At 35.6% G+C, this 20,029-nt stretch overlaps 1 protein-coding gene across 2 annotated transcripts in view; it reads left to right on the top strand.

Annotated features, from left to right (window-relative positions):
- The window catches only part of HS6ST1 (heparan sulfate 6-O-sulfotransferase 1), a 191,195-nt gene that overhangs the window by 158,869 nt on the left and 12,297 nt on the right, over positions 1 to 20,029 (top strand). Inside the window, exon 1 of one of the 2 annotated variants that reach the window (XM_039347162.1) lies at positions 18,882 to 19,057. The exons of the other annotated variant lie outside the window; for it this stretch is intronic. Within the exon in view, the coding sequence (XP_039203096.1) occupies positions 19,011 to 19,057 (47 nt within the window). The 5' untranslated portion in view covers positions 18,882 to 19,010. Of the gene's footprint in view, positions 1 to 18,881; positions 19,058 to 20,029 lie in introns of those variants that run through there. 2 annotated transcript variants of the gene reach the window in all.

Genomic DNA, 20,029 nt, shown 5'->3' with positions numbered 1-20,029 from the left:
TAAAATATCTTTTCAATAAACCATATTGATCCATAAATACACTTAGAAACAGATAATGATTTATTGCAAAGGCTGCAGCAGTGAGTACTGCTGAATCCAGTGGCCCAAGTTTCTGAGTTTTGCTACATACCAATCCTTGGAACAACACAGAAATAACTGAAGTTTTAAAGGCCAAAATAGACTTGGGGGGGTGGGGAGAAAGGAAAAGTTGTTCCGTGATTGATTGCTTAAATGTTGTTTTTATCTAAAGTTGCCTTTCGGGGCTCCCAAATTTGATTGGAACAGGAAAGAAGCAATTTTTAATCTCTCCTCTCAAAACCTTTTTCTATTTAAATTGCCTCCAAGTTACTGTTTCTCATATTGTGGAGAACATTGATGTCAGTACCTGTATACTTTCTGTTACTGGACTGTTAGCAATAATTTAGATCCAAGCAAAATCCACATAAGGGAAATTAAAACCAAAAGCCTTCGTCTCTTTACCAGGTTCTGGATTGTAGGGCAGGATGGAGAGATTGTGTGTAGCCTATTCTGGTTCTTCAGAGAAAAAGCAAGATAAAAGTTTAAATGATCAATAAAACGCTGTGTTCATATTACACTACAGCAGAATGATAAATGATAGAAGAACCCCTTAAACACAAAGACTCCTTTTTTGCAGAAGATGTTGCTGACTCTATTTATAGTCAGCTTTCTCTGTCATTCAAAGAAAATGTACTGTCAAAATGTACAAATGGTATCCTTATGAATAGCCATGCAAAACAAGCTAGGAAATTTCTATGCAATGCAAGCACATTAATTTATTAACCAATTTTACACATAGATCTTCCACATTCCTTCCCTTTTAACACCTTTTTGAAGGGGGTTGTCCCTGGGCTTTGGTGTTTCTATTTTTATTATATTTTGAAAATATAATAAACCAATTTTGTTTTTCATTCTTCCCATCTGCCCAATGCCTGGTTTTACTTCTTAAAATTTCCTGATGGGTAAAGATAATTTGAATAAAATTCATGATTCAAGGGGCTGATATAAGCAACGCTATATTCTGTGAGCATTTATGATTTGTTAATTGTCTAATACATGAAACAAGAGAAAAAAAACCTAAAACTTTCATGTTTACAAAAAAAAACTCACAGAACAGTTCACAGCAATCAGTATGAAAAAGGCAAGAAGGGGGAATTTTTTTAAAAAAAACCTCACATCATTCTTCAGAGTCACCAAAGGCAAATGTGTGGGAGAAAATGTCCTACGTGAGACCTTCTTAAATTTAGCTCAGTTTGCATCAGACCATGTCCCACACTAACACAATTGTCATCATGTGTCACCAGTGTGATATAAATGGATTTTTGCAATCTTTAACAAAATTATTTTACAAACATAATGGGGTACCAAGTATTTAATTGGAAGTACCTTTATGCAATGCAAAGAAAAGGTTATTTCAATGAATCGTGAAATATGAGACCCAGCAACAAATAGATGTTTGCTGAAAATCAATCAGATAAAGAAGAAGCAACTAGACTTTGTCTAAAGAAAAGTAATAGAGAAGCATAATGTGGAAGGGGTGCCTGTTTAAAAACCCCAGTGCATGCGTTAGAACATGGTGTCAAACTTGCCGTGTCACATGATGTGTTGTAATGTATCGTGACTTTTTTTGCATTGCTGGAATTGGGGTGGGCGCGGTCTCCATATGATGCAACTAGCCTGCGGGCTGGCAGTTTGACACCCCTGCGTTAGAAGAATTTTTACTTAATAAATGTTTATTATTCCACAGAGAACATTGGCAATTATTGGGTATTTCACCATGACCTAATCTGGTTTAGCTTGAGTATTACATTAAATCAGAATAAGTTTTGTTTGCATTGTAACAAACAAAACATACATTTATTCATTCATTTGTTTATTTATTTAAAAAATAGACACACATCTGGTTCTTGGGCCAGTTCTAGGTTTGATTCTACACAGGATTATGCTTTTCAAGAAGTAGGTTTGCATTTTGAAAGTTCTCTTGAACTTAAAACTATGGCTAGATTTGCATATGGCAAGATGATAGAGGAACCACCTTCAACTTTGGCTGCTATGCCAGTTTTAGCTCTGCCTGCAGTATGAAGCCTTGGAGATGGTTAAAGCTAGAGTACTGTTGATCAGGACTTAGAGGATAGTATTAATTGTGAATACGTGCAGATGGCCCCCCTATCTCTGGCCACTTGCAGAACCATGAATGCAAGGTCATAAAAGGACAGCAAAGGAAACGCCCAATATCCTTACCCACCTGGGAACATATAGTGGTCTTAGGGAAACACCTAAACTAGGGGTAGGCAACCTTGGCTTTTTTATGACTCGTGGACTTCAACTCCCAGAATTCCTGAGCCAGCATAGCTGGGAGTTGAAGTCCACAAGTCATAAAAGAGCCAAGGTTGCCTACCCCTTACCTAAACCAACCAAAAGGGAACATATGATGTCTTGGGGAAACACCCAAAAGGGCACATTTTTAGCTACTTCTGCTTTCTTCCTTCTTATCTACAGTGTGCCAACCTTAAAGGGCGAAGTCTTTATTTTATGTGTGTCAGCTTTGCTGGGTGAATTGCTTATGTAATCAAAGAAGGTATAAAAATAAGGCTTTTCTGATATTTGGGGCTTTTTCTCTCTTTTAGAGAAGCCCGTCTTTGTTCAGCTGAATAAAAACATAAAGCTTGAAGGTAACTTCTGGTTTCCTGTATTTTTTATCAAGCAAAACCTCAGAACCTGCATAGCACTACTACTACAATGAACTTTCCATAGGGCTGTCTTTGTAAACTATTAGTGCAAAATGTGATGCCGTACCTACCTACAAGTACAGATTATAATCGTATACCAGTTTTGTGAGAATTGCATTACCTTCAAGTCAGTTTCCAGGAACAATTCAATATGATGGTTTTAACCTCTAAAATCCTTTATGGCTTAGCTTAGGACTGTCTCCTTCAAATATCAGAGAGACTGGAAGCGATATCTTGCATTCCCTTCCCTTCTTCTCTCCAGGGATTCACTTGTTTCCAACCTGTTATCTTTTAAGAAAACTGTGGAAACTACCTTACTCCACAGAGTATTTAATGTTTAATTTGCTGCCATTGGAATTGGATATCAGTGGGTGTTATTACCGTTTTATTCATCCTCATGTTTTAACCGATATTTGGTTTGCTTTTGTGGTGCTTGTTACACTTTTGAGGTGTGAAGTAACTAGGAGTTTTATGTATAATATATTTTACACACAGAGAGGGAGAAGCTTCTGTAGAATGCAAGCATTTAAATCAAAACTATGGTAATTGTAAAAATGCCTGGGAAAAAGGAATGTTTAACCTGGCAATGAACAGCATCATTGAGGGCTGCAGGCACTTCCTCTTGGTCAGGACTATGGTAAATGAGTAGAGGCTAAAATCTCAGGTTGCTGCATGCTGTAATGCTGATAAAAACTGGGAATTGGGAAGGAATTCATATAGAAATAATTAAATATGAGACCTTAAAGTAGTCAGCAGTGCATTTGACATAACATGCATCTAAGCCCTTAAAATTCAATTAAAGCTTTCCTTTGCCCTCTGAAATTAATGAGTATATCTTTGAATTATTTCAGCTCTGTCATTTTGTTTGTCAGAGCCTAAAGCGAATTGCAGATACTGAGCAGAAGCATAACTAGTCATTTGATCTGGAGGTTTTGTGTAACTTAAATGGTTTACATCAGCCTTCTTTAACTTGATGTCCTTAAGTCAGTTGGCTGGGATCTATGAAAATTGAAATCCACAGTATCTGGAGGACTGCATATGAAGGGGTGCTGCTTCTAACTGCCAACTCAAATCTGCAAAAATGGACTCATGTTTGGAATAATTTTTGTTGTACCCTCAGTACACTATATAGATAGGGTAAACTCTTCCCAAAGCAAAACACCTATTACTTTAATTGAATTTTTTGGCTTCCCAAAGCAATGTTTGGTGCCCCTCAAGTTTAATTGTTACCTGAGAGATGTCAATAACGGTGTCATTGAAATTTTAAAAAAAATCAGATCAAAAGGGGAACAAAAAGTTTGTATATTGCTCTTCTGTATTTGGAAACAGCTGGCCTCCCAAGATCTCACATATGGACTGAGTTAATGACTTCATGAATGTTTCCGGTATTTTTTTTTAAATTATGCATATAATTGCAGTTGCTGGTTGTTTTAGTTTTAAATATTTATTTATTTATTTATTTATTTATTTAAATTTATGCAATTGCAACATTTTACTCATGAGGTTCATATTATTGTAAGATGTCCGTTCAGTGCATCTGGCCTATTCATTTCAACTCTGCTTCTTATTTTTATTCATCTGAGGCTCTGGTTGCCTTGATTGGCTTGTGCTTATCCTGGCACTAATGAGGGAGATTCTTAGTTCTGTCTCTTGTAAATTTTTCTGATTCTTAGTTTCAGTTCTGTCTCTTGTAAATTTTTCTTTTGGCCTATGTACTTGTCTGCAACTGAATAATATGAGGGAAGTTGCCTCTTCTTGGAGCTTAGTTTCTCAGGGTCAAAACAAGCAAACAAAATAAGTATTAGCAAAGAGAGTTTCAATCCCAACATCTATCGCTATATTCCTTACATGGCATGTTTGTTGCTGAAACAATTGAGCACTAATAAATATGATTGAATCCGAAGGATCCATTATTCAAGACTTATTTTGAATATAAAAATGTTGGTATGACAATGGCATTATAGCTGTTTCTTTTGAAGCTTTCATTTGTGTAATGCTCAAAAATCTCTGATTTGGAGGCAGTTTAGAAGATGACTTGAGATGAGATGTAGAGGTATATATGAATGAGTGAGTAAGTGAATGAATGAATGAACTGCATTGACACAATTCAAAATAAACCAAAAGAAATATTATTTTCTAGAGGGATGAAAGAAATCCAGTGGGAGATTCTGAACTAACAGATCAAATTATGGATAATTTACAGAATAATACAAAGTCATGTTAGGAAAGGCAAGAGGATAGCAGTAGAGAAAGCACAAGGACCACAGGCAATGGCCGGCTTGTCGCTTGAGGAATACTTAGGCACATTTTTTTCCAGTCCAGTATCTAAATTGGCAGATGTGAAGATACACTCATGGGTTAGCTGGCTAGGCAATGTTCTGGCAGTCAGGGAGGCATTGTGTGTATCTTCCGTTCCGTGTGAGCAACTATTTAATCAGTGGAGAAAGCACATACCCTTTAATTTAATCAAACCGAGGAAACACATTAGGCTCTGACCCCTATACAATTTTCCAAGCCATTATTCTCCTGTCTAGCTATCTCCCAAGCCTCTAGTTTGGCTGCTTTTTCTGAAACAAATTGATTATTTTGCTGAGGTGCCATGGTAATGTCAATGAAAAATACATAGCAAAATTAAATAAGCATAGAGAACCAGCAACTCCAAGCTCCCAGTGACAAGGGAATGAAGAGAGTGACGCAATGTCATTCTAACATTTCCTGCTCATCTGAGGCCCAGGGTTAGCTGCAGTGCAGTTGTTCCCTCCCCCTCCAGAATTGGAGGAATTTGTTTTCCCTTCAGTCTAAACTCTTTCAGTTAAAAAAAAAGTTGTAACGAATCAGCTGTCTTTCAACAAATTCTGTTGCACATGCTTTTAATATTTAGACCGAGGTCGAATTGTAGGAATCAACAAAGGGAATATCTGAAGCATTTCCATTCTTAAGTTTCCAGGCATTTTGACTTGAAAGGAAATAACTTCTGTTACAAAATAATAACAAATATGTAGTAACTTATAAGTCACTTGGCAAAAGTAAGACCTCTTTTCTGAAGAACAACTCATGGCCGTAATATATTATCAGGATCAGAAAAATATTTTTATAATTTGAATCCTTAACCATGGCTTATTTTTACTCCCAAACATTTGGGACATGTGAGTGGTTTTTTAACTTTTATCATAGAGAAAGACATGTGTTATATGTTAAATCAAAATTGGTCATTCTTCTGACTTTCTTCTCAGAACGGCCTGAGAAGAGGCATTAATAGCAAATTTTGTTTTCTTTTCTTGGCTGTTTCTTGGGAGAGTAAATGATCAATTACAATCTTATGTCAACATTTTTATTGATAGATTTAATTCAAATTTGGTGACATCTGATTCAAGACTTCCTTCTCTATTCCATTGGCTAGCATAGATGAAGGGAGTCATAATACTCCCCAATACCTTGGTGGGCACAAGGCTGCAAAAGACAGTTATAGAGACAGCTACATATGGGTGAGTTGAATGAAACCCCAGCCAATATAGCAGCCAGCAATGGTAGGCACTGGCCCTGGTGGCAACAAATCTCTGATCATTATATGAGATGTTTTTCAAGTCATATTGTTGGTCTTCTGCATCAAGTTTAAAAGTGCAATAATTCATATATTTATGAGATTTTTCAGTGAAAATCCTGCATATTTATTATACTGCTACACTCTGGGAAGTTAGTCAAGTTGACCAAAATATATTTTAAAAAGCAGGCTAAAAATATAATAATACAACAACTTTAACCTACATGGAAAAACACCATATGAAATAGAATCTCCCCATCTATGTGAGCTTTGTTTAAAATAAAGTGGAAAAACTTTACATTGTAAGAGAAAGAAAGCAAAGCTAATACCAATAGTGATAAAAGCTTTGGGTGCAATCCCAAAACATCTGGAGCATCACTTGAATGCTTTTGGCATTGACAAGTTCGCCATTGGTCAATTGCAAAATGAAGCTTTACTTGGAACAGGTTATATATAAAACAGGCAATGGTACTTTCAACACTGTCAAACAATCACATCTGCCTATCCCTGGTCCTTAGGAACAATCTGTTAAAAATGACAAATACAGTCAAAATATCTGTCTGTATGATCAACCATAATAATGTCACATGCTGTACTTGCTATGCATCCAACAATTACGCTGGAAATGAAAGTCACTGAATTCTTTGTACATGTGCTCTTTCTCAATTATTCCTGTTGTTAAAGGCTTGCTGGAATCCTAAGAAGAAACAGAATTTTTTTTCCTGTCATATCCAGGAACAATGTCTCCTGTTTGCCCAAAATATCAGTTGTTCTGAATGAACTGAACAATTGCATAGGCATTAAAGACAAAGCTACCATCAGGAATGGGGCACTACCTAGATTTAGAGCTGCAAGGAATTGGCTTACAGAAAGTGGGAAGGTATTTTTACAGCTAACACCCATCCCAGTCCAAGGTATAAAAGTCCCCAAAGGCCTGACTTAGTTGTCGTTGCTTCTGCTGCTGCTGTTTCTCTCCATTTCAGGTTCTTCAGTCAAAATTCTGCCACTTGTAATCCTGCTATTATGTGCTTTTGTTTAAAAAAAAATATTTAAATACTAATGTTGCACACTCATTCCAGAAGAACTCTGCATGGCCTGAGTTAGCAAGCAATAGCAATGTATCACAAAACTGTAAATGTTAACATAACATGAATACCAATGGCAGGTCTTATGGTAGTGTAACATGCCAAGAAATCCCCCTGGGGAGAATTTACTTGTTGGCTTGATGAGTGCCCAGTGTTCCTGGCATAGCACACAGTTGATATCCAGACATGCTTTGACGCCAGTTGGTTCTGCTCATCCGTACTTGTCACAAGCTCCCTGGCATTTACTGTCCTACAGCTGAAACGTGTTCAGGAAATAGAAACAGATTATACCTTCTCTCCTGTCTCCCACCCAAGCCAATTATATTCACTTTGGCTTGTGACCTTACCATGTAAGACACATACCATCCCCATGAGAACTGAAGGAAATGCATTGTGTTACTATGAAATGCTGCAGTCTTTTGACTCTTGGAAAAGCACTGGAGTGTGATCCCACAGTGCAATTTCACATCTGATTTTCAGAGTAACAAAAGTGCCATCTAGTGGATGTTTGCTTGAGTAATGGTATTTTCAGTTACCTTTTGACATATCCTATAGCTAACACCGACTCTAAAACATTTTAGTGGCTTATGTATGATGGCTTTCTGGTTTAATAATACTTGATTCTACATCAGAATATTTGATTCTATGTCAAAATATTTGATTCTGTATGTGTATATGTGCATGTGTGTGTGTGAGAGAGAGAGAGAATATCATTATCATCTTCATCCAGATTTCATTTTTTCCTGATGAATCAGTGTGGACATGCTTCATGCTACAGTGGGGTAAATTTATGACAAATTACTTAAAATAAAGTTTTACATACATACATATTACATATTACATGTATGTATGTAAAATATATATTACATATATATATGTGTGTGTATAGTAGTAAAACTCAAAAAGAATAGAAAGAACAGAGAGAAAAATAAAAAATTTAAAAGAAAGTTTTATATATATATTACATATTATATGTATGTAAAATATATATTATATATATATTACATATATAGTTGTAATTTATATTACTTTATATATAATGGAATGTATGTGTTTGTATATATATTCCATTATCCCGTCACATACAGTTCTAATCAAATTACTCAATTTCATCATGATTTAGTTCTTTTTCTAATCTATTGTTTCTTATCATCCAAAATATCATAAATCACAAAAATCATTTTCTTTCTTGCTCAAAAAGTCCATAAGTGGTTTCCATTCATTGATGAATGTCAGTAATTATTTTTTTCTAATCAGAGAAGTCAATTTGTCCATCTCAGCAAATTTCACCAATCATTCTACTATGGTAAGTAGTGTCAAATCTTTCTATCTTTGTGCATATATTATTAAGCTTTCCATAATAATCATATATTGAAATAGTCTTCTAAGCTCTTTTTAAACTGTTTATTCAGCAACCTGAAAAGGAAAACTTCTGGCCTAAATTGAATATTGATCTTTAAAATTTTCTGTATCAATGTATGTATTTGAATCCATTTTTTTAGATTTTTTCCATGTCCAGTATGCACAATAAATGTTGTTCACATTTGCAATATATATATATGAAGTACCTTTACACATTCTAGATAATTTCTATGGTGCAATGTACCAATGATACATCATTTTATAAAAATTCTTTTTAAGGTCATAACATACATTTCAACACTTTTAACATATATTTTCCAAATGATCCATTTGTATATTATAACCAACATTCTTAGCCCATTTTATCATACATTTTAACCTGTTTTCCCCTATTTCAAATTTCAATAACATTTATATATTTTGGTAATTATATGTTTATCATCAGTGCCATGGTTTAATGTTCTTTTGATGTATTAAGAATCAAGCCAGCAGTCAAGGTCAACAAATTTGTGTGTGTGTAGTGTAGTGTAGTGTAGTGTAGTGTAGAATAATGAACAGTCAGGATATGATAATAAAAAACAAAGAAAATTATCTTCTGGAAATGTTTGATGCTCTAGGACTTGTGAGACCAAGGGAGTAACTTACTTATTGATAGGAATATCAGTATCTGGATTCAAATAATCTGTTTACAATTCATTACACATTGTCAGCCTTCCCTTTTCCAGCAAGTTTGTACCAGCATCAGCCAGCTGGTCTGCATCTGTTCAATAATTATATAAGCCCATGAATTGCAAGGAAGGCAAGGAAACAAATCTCATGGAACATCTTTATGCAGTTGAACAAAAAGCATCATTCTCTTTTCTGTTTTGAACAATAACTGTTAAGAAATTGCATATATTGCTTCAAAATGTCTATAGAAAGAGTTGGCATCCAAGTAAATTATATTGCTCTGTTCTCATTAAATATCATGCAGATATTTTATTCCATACAGGTGATCCAAAACTATGTAAAATTAAAAGGAAAAAAATGTGAACTAATCACTTCTGTATTTCAATCTTCACTGTGCTTAAAATTATTTAACTACTCAATTTTGCCACTGTGTTTCAGAAGAGTCTTTGATGTGACGATTCTTAAATTGAACAATGTATATTATCTAATTTATATATGTGACATTGGTTTATTTAGATGCCTTGAATACAAGGTATCAGATGACATAAAGCAATTGGATATTCCATATTATGTTCAAAATTGGAAGTAAGCTTTAATTTCCAGACAAAAATATATATTGGTATTTTCAAACAAATGAAGTTTAAATATTCTGTGGAAGAAGAGGAAAAGGAAAAGGGGGGAGGAAAAGGGGGAGGAGGAGGAAACTAGTATAATTTCTGTAGTGATTATTCTTTCAGAAAGCAATGTTTTTGTTATTCTACTAATCAGTACCTTTGCTAGGATCAGTTTCCAGTTTGTTTATATCTATTTGCCTTCTGAAAGAGTCCCATATTTTTCCATGACATTTTTAAGGCATCGTTCCAGCCATTGTTTTGAACATTCTGTAGATATGTCCCTTTACTTTGACTGGCTGATTGAAAAAACACATCTGTGCTTTTTGCCTAGATTACATGACTATTGGTTGTTCCTATTGTTATCATTCATAGTGACAGGTTTCATTGACTTATAGAGTGCAAAGTGTATTTCTACATACTGTATTCTGTCTGCATCTTGCTTCTAACAAAGATAAGTACCACTTCTCAAGAATTACAATACTGTTTCGGCCAAGCTGTGGTCCGTTCATCTCTTTTATATCAACCACTTAAAAAAGATCATGTGGATATTAATTCACTAAACTTGTAGAGTTTGGCTTTTATCCATTTTAGTTACTCTGTCTGCATCTTGCTTCTACCAAAAGATTAGTACCACTTCTCAAGAGATACAATACTGTTTCTGCCAAGCCTTGGCAGAAACCTTCATCAACCACTTAAATAAAGTTCATGTGGATCTTAATTCACTAAACTATACAGTTTAGTTTTTATCCATTTTACTTAGTCTGGATGCAGATTCCTAGACAATGTTATTTAGAAAATGTGTCCACTTGTGGTGATCAGTCCTCCTCCCTTCTTAAACCACTGCAACAGCTGTCTTAACTGTTGTGCGTTACTATGTATTTCAGATTATTGTTGCTTTGTAATAAATCATTCAGGAACATTTCCTAGCCTTAGAGGAAAGATCTGATTTACAGCACCATCTGGCAAATTTATCCACACCCCTCCCTCTTTGTTTTATTACAGAATGGAATATTTTAATTTGACAGAAACTAATACTATGACAACAACTAAGATTTCTGCAATGGAATTTAATAAGTAAATAATAAATGCTCTGTAATATCTACATCTGGCTGGTGTTTATACTTGCCCTAGAAGAGGTGTCATTCATTAATACTCAATTTAAAAGATGAGAAAATGAAACTGAGAGATTATTATCTAGGATCATTAAAGAAGTCATGCAAAACAAGAGAGATGACTCAGGTCTCTCTACACTTCCAATAAACTGTCCTTCTTGTTACTGATTTGTTTCTCTGATTTTTTTTCCTTTGATACTTTGAATTTGGGGCCACTTGCATGGTACCCATAGATTTTTCTCCATGCTGTTCTCTCAGTACCCTGAAAGGTAAGGTTAAAAGAAAGTGGCCTGACCCTCATATTAAATCATGATAAGCCATGGTTCGTTTATTCATAGCTAACTGAATATATCACTTAACAGTTTTGTGCCAAATCCCAATAGTTGGTTCATTAACAGTGCATTATCTGGATAAATATAATAAAACAAAAGTAAACAAATCACATTATGGTTGAATAAGTTGTATGAATCCAATCAGTGTTTGACCTAAGGTCACATATCATGGCCTTAACTGGGCAGAGTCTTATCCTTTCTGAAAATTCTGCTGCCAGATACTGTATTTTAGACAGTAGTTTCTGTTAGATTCATCCAGTAGTCAAGGTAATAAGAGCTATGTGCATTTGGAAGGCTACAGATCAAAGAATGCTATTATAGCCTCTATTCTTACTACCTCTTGTCTCTTTCATAAGCCACCCTTTTCTCATTACAGCATAGTTCAGGGAGGAGACCCAATCTATACCATTGCCTAATTCAGTATTTACTTGTGTTGAAACCAAATTATTAAATGTGGAAGCAGTATAATCTGATAGGAGTTTAGAATTCCATAGGAGTAGAAATAGTCATCAATAGCAGAATATTTATTTGGCACATTATATTCTAATTATTGTGGCACAAGCTTTTTTGTCCTGATTTGTTCATTAATCTAAAATGCAAAGAAATTATTTGGATGTAACAGAAAACTAGATTGTTTAAAACTGCAGCGGTTTTAATTTTTGCCTCCACCAAAACAATTGTGAGGAACTGGAAATCCTCAGGTTTGCCATATCTTACTTCTATAATAAAAAATTTATCATTTGAGCGGACCAGGTGTTGTTGAAACAAATTTGTCTCCTGATAACGTATATACAAGCAGTTCAACATCTTGACCAGTCTTTGGTAATAACCAGTAAGGTGTTCTAGTTCTTTGATCACATCCATTTTTTCTACTCCTTCTAATTCCCTTAGCTTAGTGAGCATAATCATTTTTTTTTCTGATACATCATCTACTTGCATCAGATATGCAAAGTATTGCCAATCCTTTTGGCATAGCTCTTACTCATAGTTCTCCATTTTGGAATGCTCTACATTGTCAGAAGTTTTTCTTGTATCAATAAAGCACAAGTCAACTTCCTATTTGCTCTCTTTTTCTCTCTCCATCATCTTTTTCTCTCTCCGTCATGATCTTATATCCTGCCTTTTCTGTTCATCTGGCATTTCTTTCTCCATATGTGACTCTCCTTCATAAGATTTTAAGCAAAACTTTGTTTGCTTGAGACATTAGAACAGCATTAGTATACTAACAAACACTTAGTAGTTCATGTTCACTTGCAAGTCTCTTCTATAGGATAGACAGATGTACCAGTCTCTAAGCCATAGTTTTGCTTTGAATTTGTGAACACCTAGCACTTAACACTAGCTGTTTTTTTCTTGCAACTTTAAGTGGTTGAATGTTTGACAGCTGGTATATTGCCTGTCGTATCTCACTTTCTAATGGAGTCAGTTCCCAAACTCTTCCAACAAATGTTCCTGTCAGTCTATAATCCCCTTTTTAGAGAGTTTCAGTATAGTCTTTCCAGTTTCCTTTAACCTCATTTGCTTCTGTCAGATCTTGTCCATGATTACATTTGAGTAATCCTACCTTAGCTGTAAATTTTCCTGCAGTTTCTCTAACCTTCTTAAACTCTCTCTTTTTTTTACTTATTATTTTCTCTATTTTTTGACATTATTGACTGAGCTATCTTTCCTTGTCCTTTCATACTTAACATTGAAAGTCAGTATTCAGTCACATTCATCTATATTTTTGCCCAAGGCTTTCATCCTTCATCTTTCCCTAGCTATCATGATGGGTTGCTATGAAAGCTACATGGATCTTTCTTCTTCGAAATTTTGGGAATATTTTTCTGTTTCAGTTTTCATGCATTCTCATTGTTTCAATTGCTCCTTTTTAATCTAAGCATTTTGAGTCTATTCTTTACACTGATCTTATATTCTATGTTCTCTAAATCATCGTTTGCTGACACAACTATTCTTTATAATTATTTAAATTTATCTTCTATATTTGGTACTAGTAATGTTTGGTCTATTCTGTAATTTGTAATGGAATTTTTTATATCTTCCCGTTGTGGCCTATGACAGCTTCAGAAAGTATTCATCAGGATATGATCTGTGTCAGAAGAGTCCATTCATGAAACTGCTTAGCATTTCATATCATAAAAAAACATTTTTAATGCTGCCAGGTGTACCACTTGTCATTTGTTTTACATGGACTTTCAGAAAAATGCAGCCATTATAAAGCACTATTCACAAAATATGCAGAGGCAACCTTTGCTTTGAACAATTACACAAGGAAAATATAAATATAAGGAAAATGTGTTATTTTTGCTGACAATAGTTACTTTGATTGTTGCTTTGTGCATAGCAAAATCAAGAAATCAAGATTTTAATGAGCACTTTCTCAGAGGAAGCACGTTTATTTATTACCAATTGTTTGTTTGTGTATGTGGATAAGTGTGTAATAATTGAAATAGAAAAGGTAGTTGATGAGAGAGCGGAGAAAAAAAAATGGAAGTTAATGTTGTAATTTCAAAAGATAAAAGAGACTTCTAGAGAACTTAACTTTTATCAAGTATATTTTTGTATATGTACTTATTACCTACTTTGTTTATTTAGTTAGAGCATTTATAACATAATGTGAGACCATAATGAACTGAGATTCTTCTCATTTACTAAACAGTGTCAAAAGGTGCAACAGTGGCAAACAGTTACAAATATAACTCTTTCTTAATATATTCCAAATATATTCTTGGCAGGCTATTCTGTCAGAATAACCTTTATGATCATCAGTGTACTATGGAATGTACCTAAAATATCTCCTTGATATAATAATACCTGCTAATGTTTAATGTGTATCCAGTCAGACCTCTTCCTTGGCATACAGTTATAATGCAATTAATGGTATCAGCTGGCATTTTAGTTATTTTCTTCATGGCAATTTATCTTCTCAACATCTCTATCTACTGGGAATTGGTTATTTCTTGTTTCTTCCTAGCCATCATGTATGATTTCACATGGCATATGGCTCTATGGTCTTGGAATACACAAGCATATAAAAAAGATTAATTAGGTCAAAGATTTTTTTAAAAAAGATGGACCTATTTTAGCAGATTGCTATATTTATATACCAGGTGTGCGACTCCATTTAAATTGGTAGGCTGTCTGATTTTTGTTTTTTTCTCTTTTCTTCATAGATTAGTTACCATTCTTTATTAAATGATACTATGCCTAACATAGGATAAATTTGGAGAATCAACCACAATGCACAATAATTTCCTTGACTGCTTATCTAAAACCAAAGAACAAAATAAGTAGAGCAACAAGAAATTCCCTTCCATGTTTCTTATTGTGGGAGAAAAATCAACATAGGGAAGCTTGCTCTAAAGCAGTGGCCCTCAACCTTTTGGGCACAAGGGACCAGTTCCATGGAGAAAGTTTTTTCCACAGACTGCAGGGGGTGTGGTTTTGCATGCTCCCTACATTCTGTGGATAGGACTTCTCTTGTTTGCGCAGCCCAGTTCCCATGGACCTATGCCAGTCCAGAGACCAGGGGTTGGGGACTCCTGCCCTAAAGTATGTTAAGAATTTTGCATAGTCTTAAGCTATAAGAGCTATAAGTGCTGCTGCTTATATCATTAATTCCCAAAATAAATATTGTAGTCTAAATAATTGCTTTGTAGACTGTGATATAGAGATAAATTACTTAGCTATCTATAAATTTATTTATTTAATTTATATCCCACCTTTATTATCTTGACTTCTACCCAGCCATATATTGTAATATTCTACTAATACAGGTAGACCTTGATTTACAACCATTTGTTCAGTGACTGTTCGCAGTTACGACAAGGCTGAGTGAATATGGTTACACCTAGTCCTCAGAGTTTGAACTGTCCCAGCATCCCTGGATCATGTGATCATGATCTGGGCACTTGGCGACTGGCTTACACAACCAGTTGCAGCACTCTGTGATCATATGATCACCATTTGTGACCTTCCTTGCTGGCTTCCCCAGAAAATTAGTGGGGAAGCCAGCAGGAAAGGTTGCAAATTGCTGAGATAAGACTTACTTACACCCTCACCTTCACCTCTTGTGTGCTTGCCCTGCACTGGCCACTCACATACTCCTGTACCTTGCGTACTTCCCCACACTCTCATGCACCCTTGCATCCATCGCCATGCCTTCCCCATGCACTCTCACACACCCTCTCCAACTCTCCCCATGCCTCCCACACATCCTTTCACACCGCTTCATGCCCTTCCTACCCAGCAGCAGTCACTTATCTGCCTGCTGAGTTGCATGCAAGCTGCCTGGAATTTGTACCTTCCTGCTAACTTTCCCACTGTCCTGTTTCAGGTTTCATAATCACACATGCCTAAAATATGTGTAATTAGGAGTAGAAGGGAAATGGGAACATTATACTAGAACATAATGTGATTTGTTCACTTTTGGCTTAGTGTAATATGTGAACTCAGACATTATTGATTGCAGATCATGGTTTATGGCTACATATGTCTTAACCTAGCCAATTTCAACAAATCGTGATTAAGCCAAACAAAGTTTTAATACACATTAATCTCAGCTTGCAGGTACTCCATCACAATGCCAAAAAAGTTCAGTCAGAAAGAATCTGAGCATATTGCAACCCAAGAACTCCTAATTTGTAAACTCTGATTTATAACTTAGCATTATACTGTATGTAAAGCTAGCCAATTATATGTGCTATGAGATAAATCATGTTTTATTGAAATATGGGGACCAAGCCAATATAATAGTACTCATTAGGTAGAAAGCAGTTTCCTAGGTTCTCAAATTGTAGCATAGAAACCTTGCTGCATTTATGTTGCTCTGAGTTGGTTGTGACACAAGTCACAGGTCGTGAAATGAATGAAATTCAATGCAGTTTCTCTGAAACTCTAAATATCAGAGGCCTCCTGGTCTAAGTAAATTTCAGGGAGTATCCTGCTGCCATCTCCCTAAGCCTACTGGGATTTAAAAGCTCAGGTTAATGCACATTTGACTTTATTGAGAGAGATTGGATAATTTGGGTATGTGGTTGCCAAGCAACCCGTTCATGCTAACTCTTGGATGATTTCCAAATCTTCTGGAAATGCCTTGTCTGCTTTCCTGGCTTGTCAATAACATATTTTCCTGCCATTGCAAAATAACCTGTATTGATTGATGCCTTCTTTGTCAGAGGATGAAGGGAACAACTGAAAGTCTGGTTCCAAGTTCCTACATTTGGAAAGATTTCCAATGCTGAGCAAGATTCAGTGACTTGCTATGACTCTTAACTGATTGAAATGCCATTCTTCTGCTAAGCTGTGGTAAAATCCACTTCCAGCCAAATGTTCTGAATCCAACGCTTAGTAAAAGCTTCTCTCTTGCAGACTCTTTTCTCATCTATATCTTTCATGATTGTTGGAAAACCAGCAAAAGCTACACTATTAAGATATTTTCCAGTTTTCTGTTTTCATTCTTTTTAAAAAATCTGCATGCATACTTAAATAAAGTGTTGTTTTTAACTCTTGTAACAATAAGAGCTAGGATTTTGTCCCCCAAATAATTTATCTTTAAAATGGGAGGGTTATTTTAGGTCACATTTTTCCTTCTGGTGGATTATGTTAAATTCACTGCCATTATTTCAGGTAATGCTCGCTCAACAGTGAGAAACTGGTGAAGCGGGCACAGCAGCGCCTGCATTTTCTGCGCCGCATGAGAAAAGCACATCTTCCTTCCCCTGTCCTGACCATTTTCTACAGGGGGACAATCGAGAGTGTCATACAGCATCACAGTCTGGTTTGGAGCCATCACTGCTTCAGATAGGAAGGCGATGCAGAGAGTGGTGAGGATGGCCGAAAAGATCACTGGCAGTTCCCTCCCTCCCATCCAGGACATAGCACAAAAGCGCTGCTTGAGCAGGGTCCGTAAGATTATCTAGGACACTACACATCCTCTTCACAACCTGTTTTCCTTGTTACCTTCTGGAAGGAGGCTTTGTGGTATCCGAAGCAGAACATCCAGATTCAGCCAGAGTTTCATTTCATACAGCATTAACCTTGCAAACTCTCAAGCTTCCTCCTTCCGTTATATATTCAAGATGGACAATATTTAATATTTATTTGCTATGTATATATAGAGATGTGGGTCTATACATACAGTATGTTGTTCATAGTATGTTTAGGTGTGTGTCATGTATGTATTTTACTTTGAGAGCGGGCAACTAAATTTCATTTTTTATGTGTGCCATTGTGCCCACAGTATAAAAATGACAATAAAAGTTATCTTATCTTATCTTATCTTATCTTAAACAAGGTTATTTGGAGAATACTATGCCTTACAAAGCCACTGTTACAAAACTTCCACAGAGGATGTTGGAATACAGTTCCCATCATTCTCACATAGCATACTCAATTGTAAAGATGGAAGTTGTAATTGAAAAGAATCCACTGGCCTCTGGCAAGAGTCTTCTTTGGTGAGATGTACTAAAGTGGATGGGAAGAAATCCTATCCCAAGAGAAAGAGATATGAAAGAATTAAAAGAAAGCATCAATTTAATCTATCAATCAAATCTAACCCATCAATCTAGATAAGAGGGAGGAGGTCATCAAACTCAGGATTAAAAGATTTTTCCCTTTCTCTCAGGTAGGCAACTCTATTTTTCTTTTCCTGTTCCTTCTCTCTCACAGGGTAGAGTAGAGAACTTCTTTCCTGGTTGGCCCAAAACCAGATAAGCAACTCCAATTCCAAATTTCCTGGAATTTGAATAGAAGAACAAATGCAGAAATCTAGAGAACAATAGAGCCAGGTGCTGATTAAGATTTTAGATTTAAGATCTTAGTTTTATTTTATTATTCTGTATCTGATTTTATCCTGTTCTTGTGTATACATCCCTAGCTGAGAGAAAATGTTTTGAATTATTTCTTTAATTCTTCTCTTTCTTTTCCTTCCTCTCTTTGTCTTCCAATCCCATAATTTCTTACCTTCAATTTACATCTCAATATACTTTATGTTCATTAATAAATCAACCCACTAATTCTAAAGGATTTTAACTTCAGACTCTACCCTTTCAGTAAGCTACTGAGAAAGGTGGGTTAGTCCCACTACTCTTTATGAACAACCCCATACAGGGAGGGCATTTTTTTCTGGAAAGAAGTCAGTAGTGATATGGAAGTTAACAGTGGAAGTTAGCAGTTGGAAGCCCCAGAGCTGTGCCCATGGGAGCCAGGGGCTTGTCAATCCATTTTTGCGTGTGTTTGTGTAAGTATATTCATGCAGGTTATACCAGTTAGGAAACCTGCCTGACTTGCTGTAGCATTATACATGCAAATGCTTTCTTTTGAAAGTCAGTCAGAGCTGAAGAAGTTTCTTGGGTAAGAAGTGAAATGTCTTCAAACAGCCCCAGTTGCCATAACTAAACAAGAATTATGCAGGTTTTTAAGCAAGGACCTCACGTGCTCCAAACTGCTGACTTCCTGTAAGCTCCTTCAGTGACTTTGCTTGTTGGACGTTGGTAGGGAACATTGGAAATCGCACTCAAGTGACTGCAAGCACCAAATCACAATTACATGGGATCCACAGGGATGTTGGGACAGCCAGAACTCCAGGACCCATTGTAAGTCCCACTCATTCAGAGTCATTGTAAGTTTGAATGACCATGGTCATAACTCAAGCTACACCTATATTTTGGTGGTTTCTTGTTATGTGAACAATAGCAATAGTAAGCCTGAGCACCTTCAGGATTATGGAAGATGGGGAGAGGAGTTTAAACTTTTTCTGCTATCAGTTAGCATAAAAAGTAGTTCTCTGAAACTTCTGCTTGCATTTCAAGGAACTTTCCTATTGATGCCTTCCATGGAGGTGTCTCCAATAAAAATAGTGCCATAATTTCTTGCTGAAAATGGTTCTCAATTGCTCTGTACTATATTTTAAAACATTTTTCTCTTCTGTATTTTTAGCACAGCGTGCTAAATATTTAAGTTTAGATACACCAAGTATCTGTACAAAAAAACCTGGTAGGCAGAGATTAGGTCCATCTAATTCAGACATGGCGCAGAATCCTTACCAATCAGATCTGATTGAATCCTCTGGTTAGAAATGAACTGATGATGGATTTAAGAAACAAGACTTAATACAACATAGAAAACAAAGTAATTAAATTAAATTCTAATATATACAATTTCAATATTTGTATCATAAATGTCAGTAACAATGGCAGAGAATTTGGATTCTGGATTGTTATTGGGTGTTCCAGACTTGGCACACTTCAGGATTAAAAAGTCTAGATCTAGTGTAGCATAGAACATAGAAGAGAGATTGAAAAACAAGTTTGAGTTTGAGAATTCCTCTGATTTGAAAAAAAAAAACCTACCCACTTGTTAGAACTTTTAATGATACAGTGATCAGAATCAAAGTCGGTCTCTCTTTCTCAATGAAACATTTCACATCAGTCATTACTTTTATGTCTTCCACTGATGTTTTCGTCCCTGCCTGTTTGGTGTTTCATAGCAATGATACTTTAAATCATAGCAACATCCTGCTTGGGGAAAATGAATCATTGTTATTTTTTATTTCATATATTTATTTG

This window comes from Crotalus tigris, unplaced genomic scaffold, assembly GCF_016545835.1.
Source record: "Crotalus tigris isolate CLP2741 ecotype Arizona unplaced genomic scaffold, ASM1654583v1 scf7180000018053.2689490, whole genome shotgun sequence".
NCBI lineage: Eukaryota > Metazoa > Chordata > Lepidosauria > Squamata > Viperidae > Crotalus > Crotalus tigris.
The sequence above is the reverse complement of the archived record's forward strand: the minus strand, read 5'-3'. Positions and strand labels throughout refer to the sequence as shown.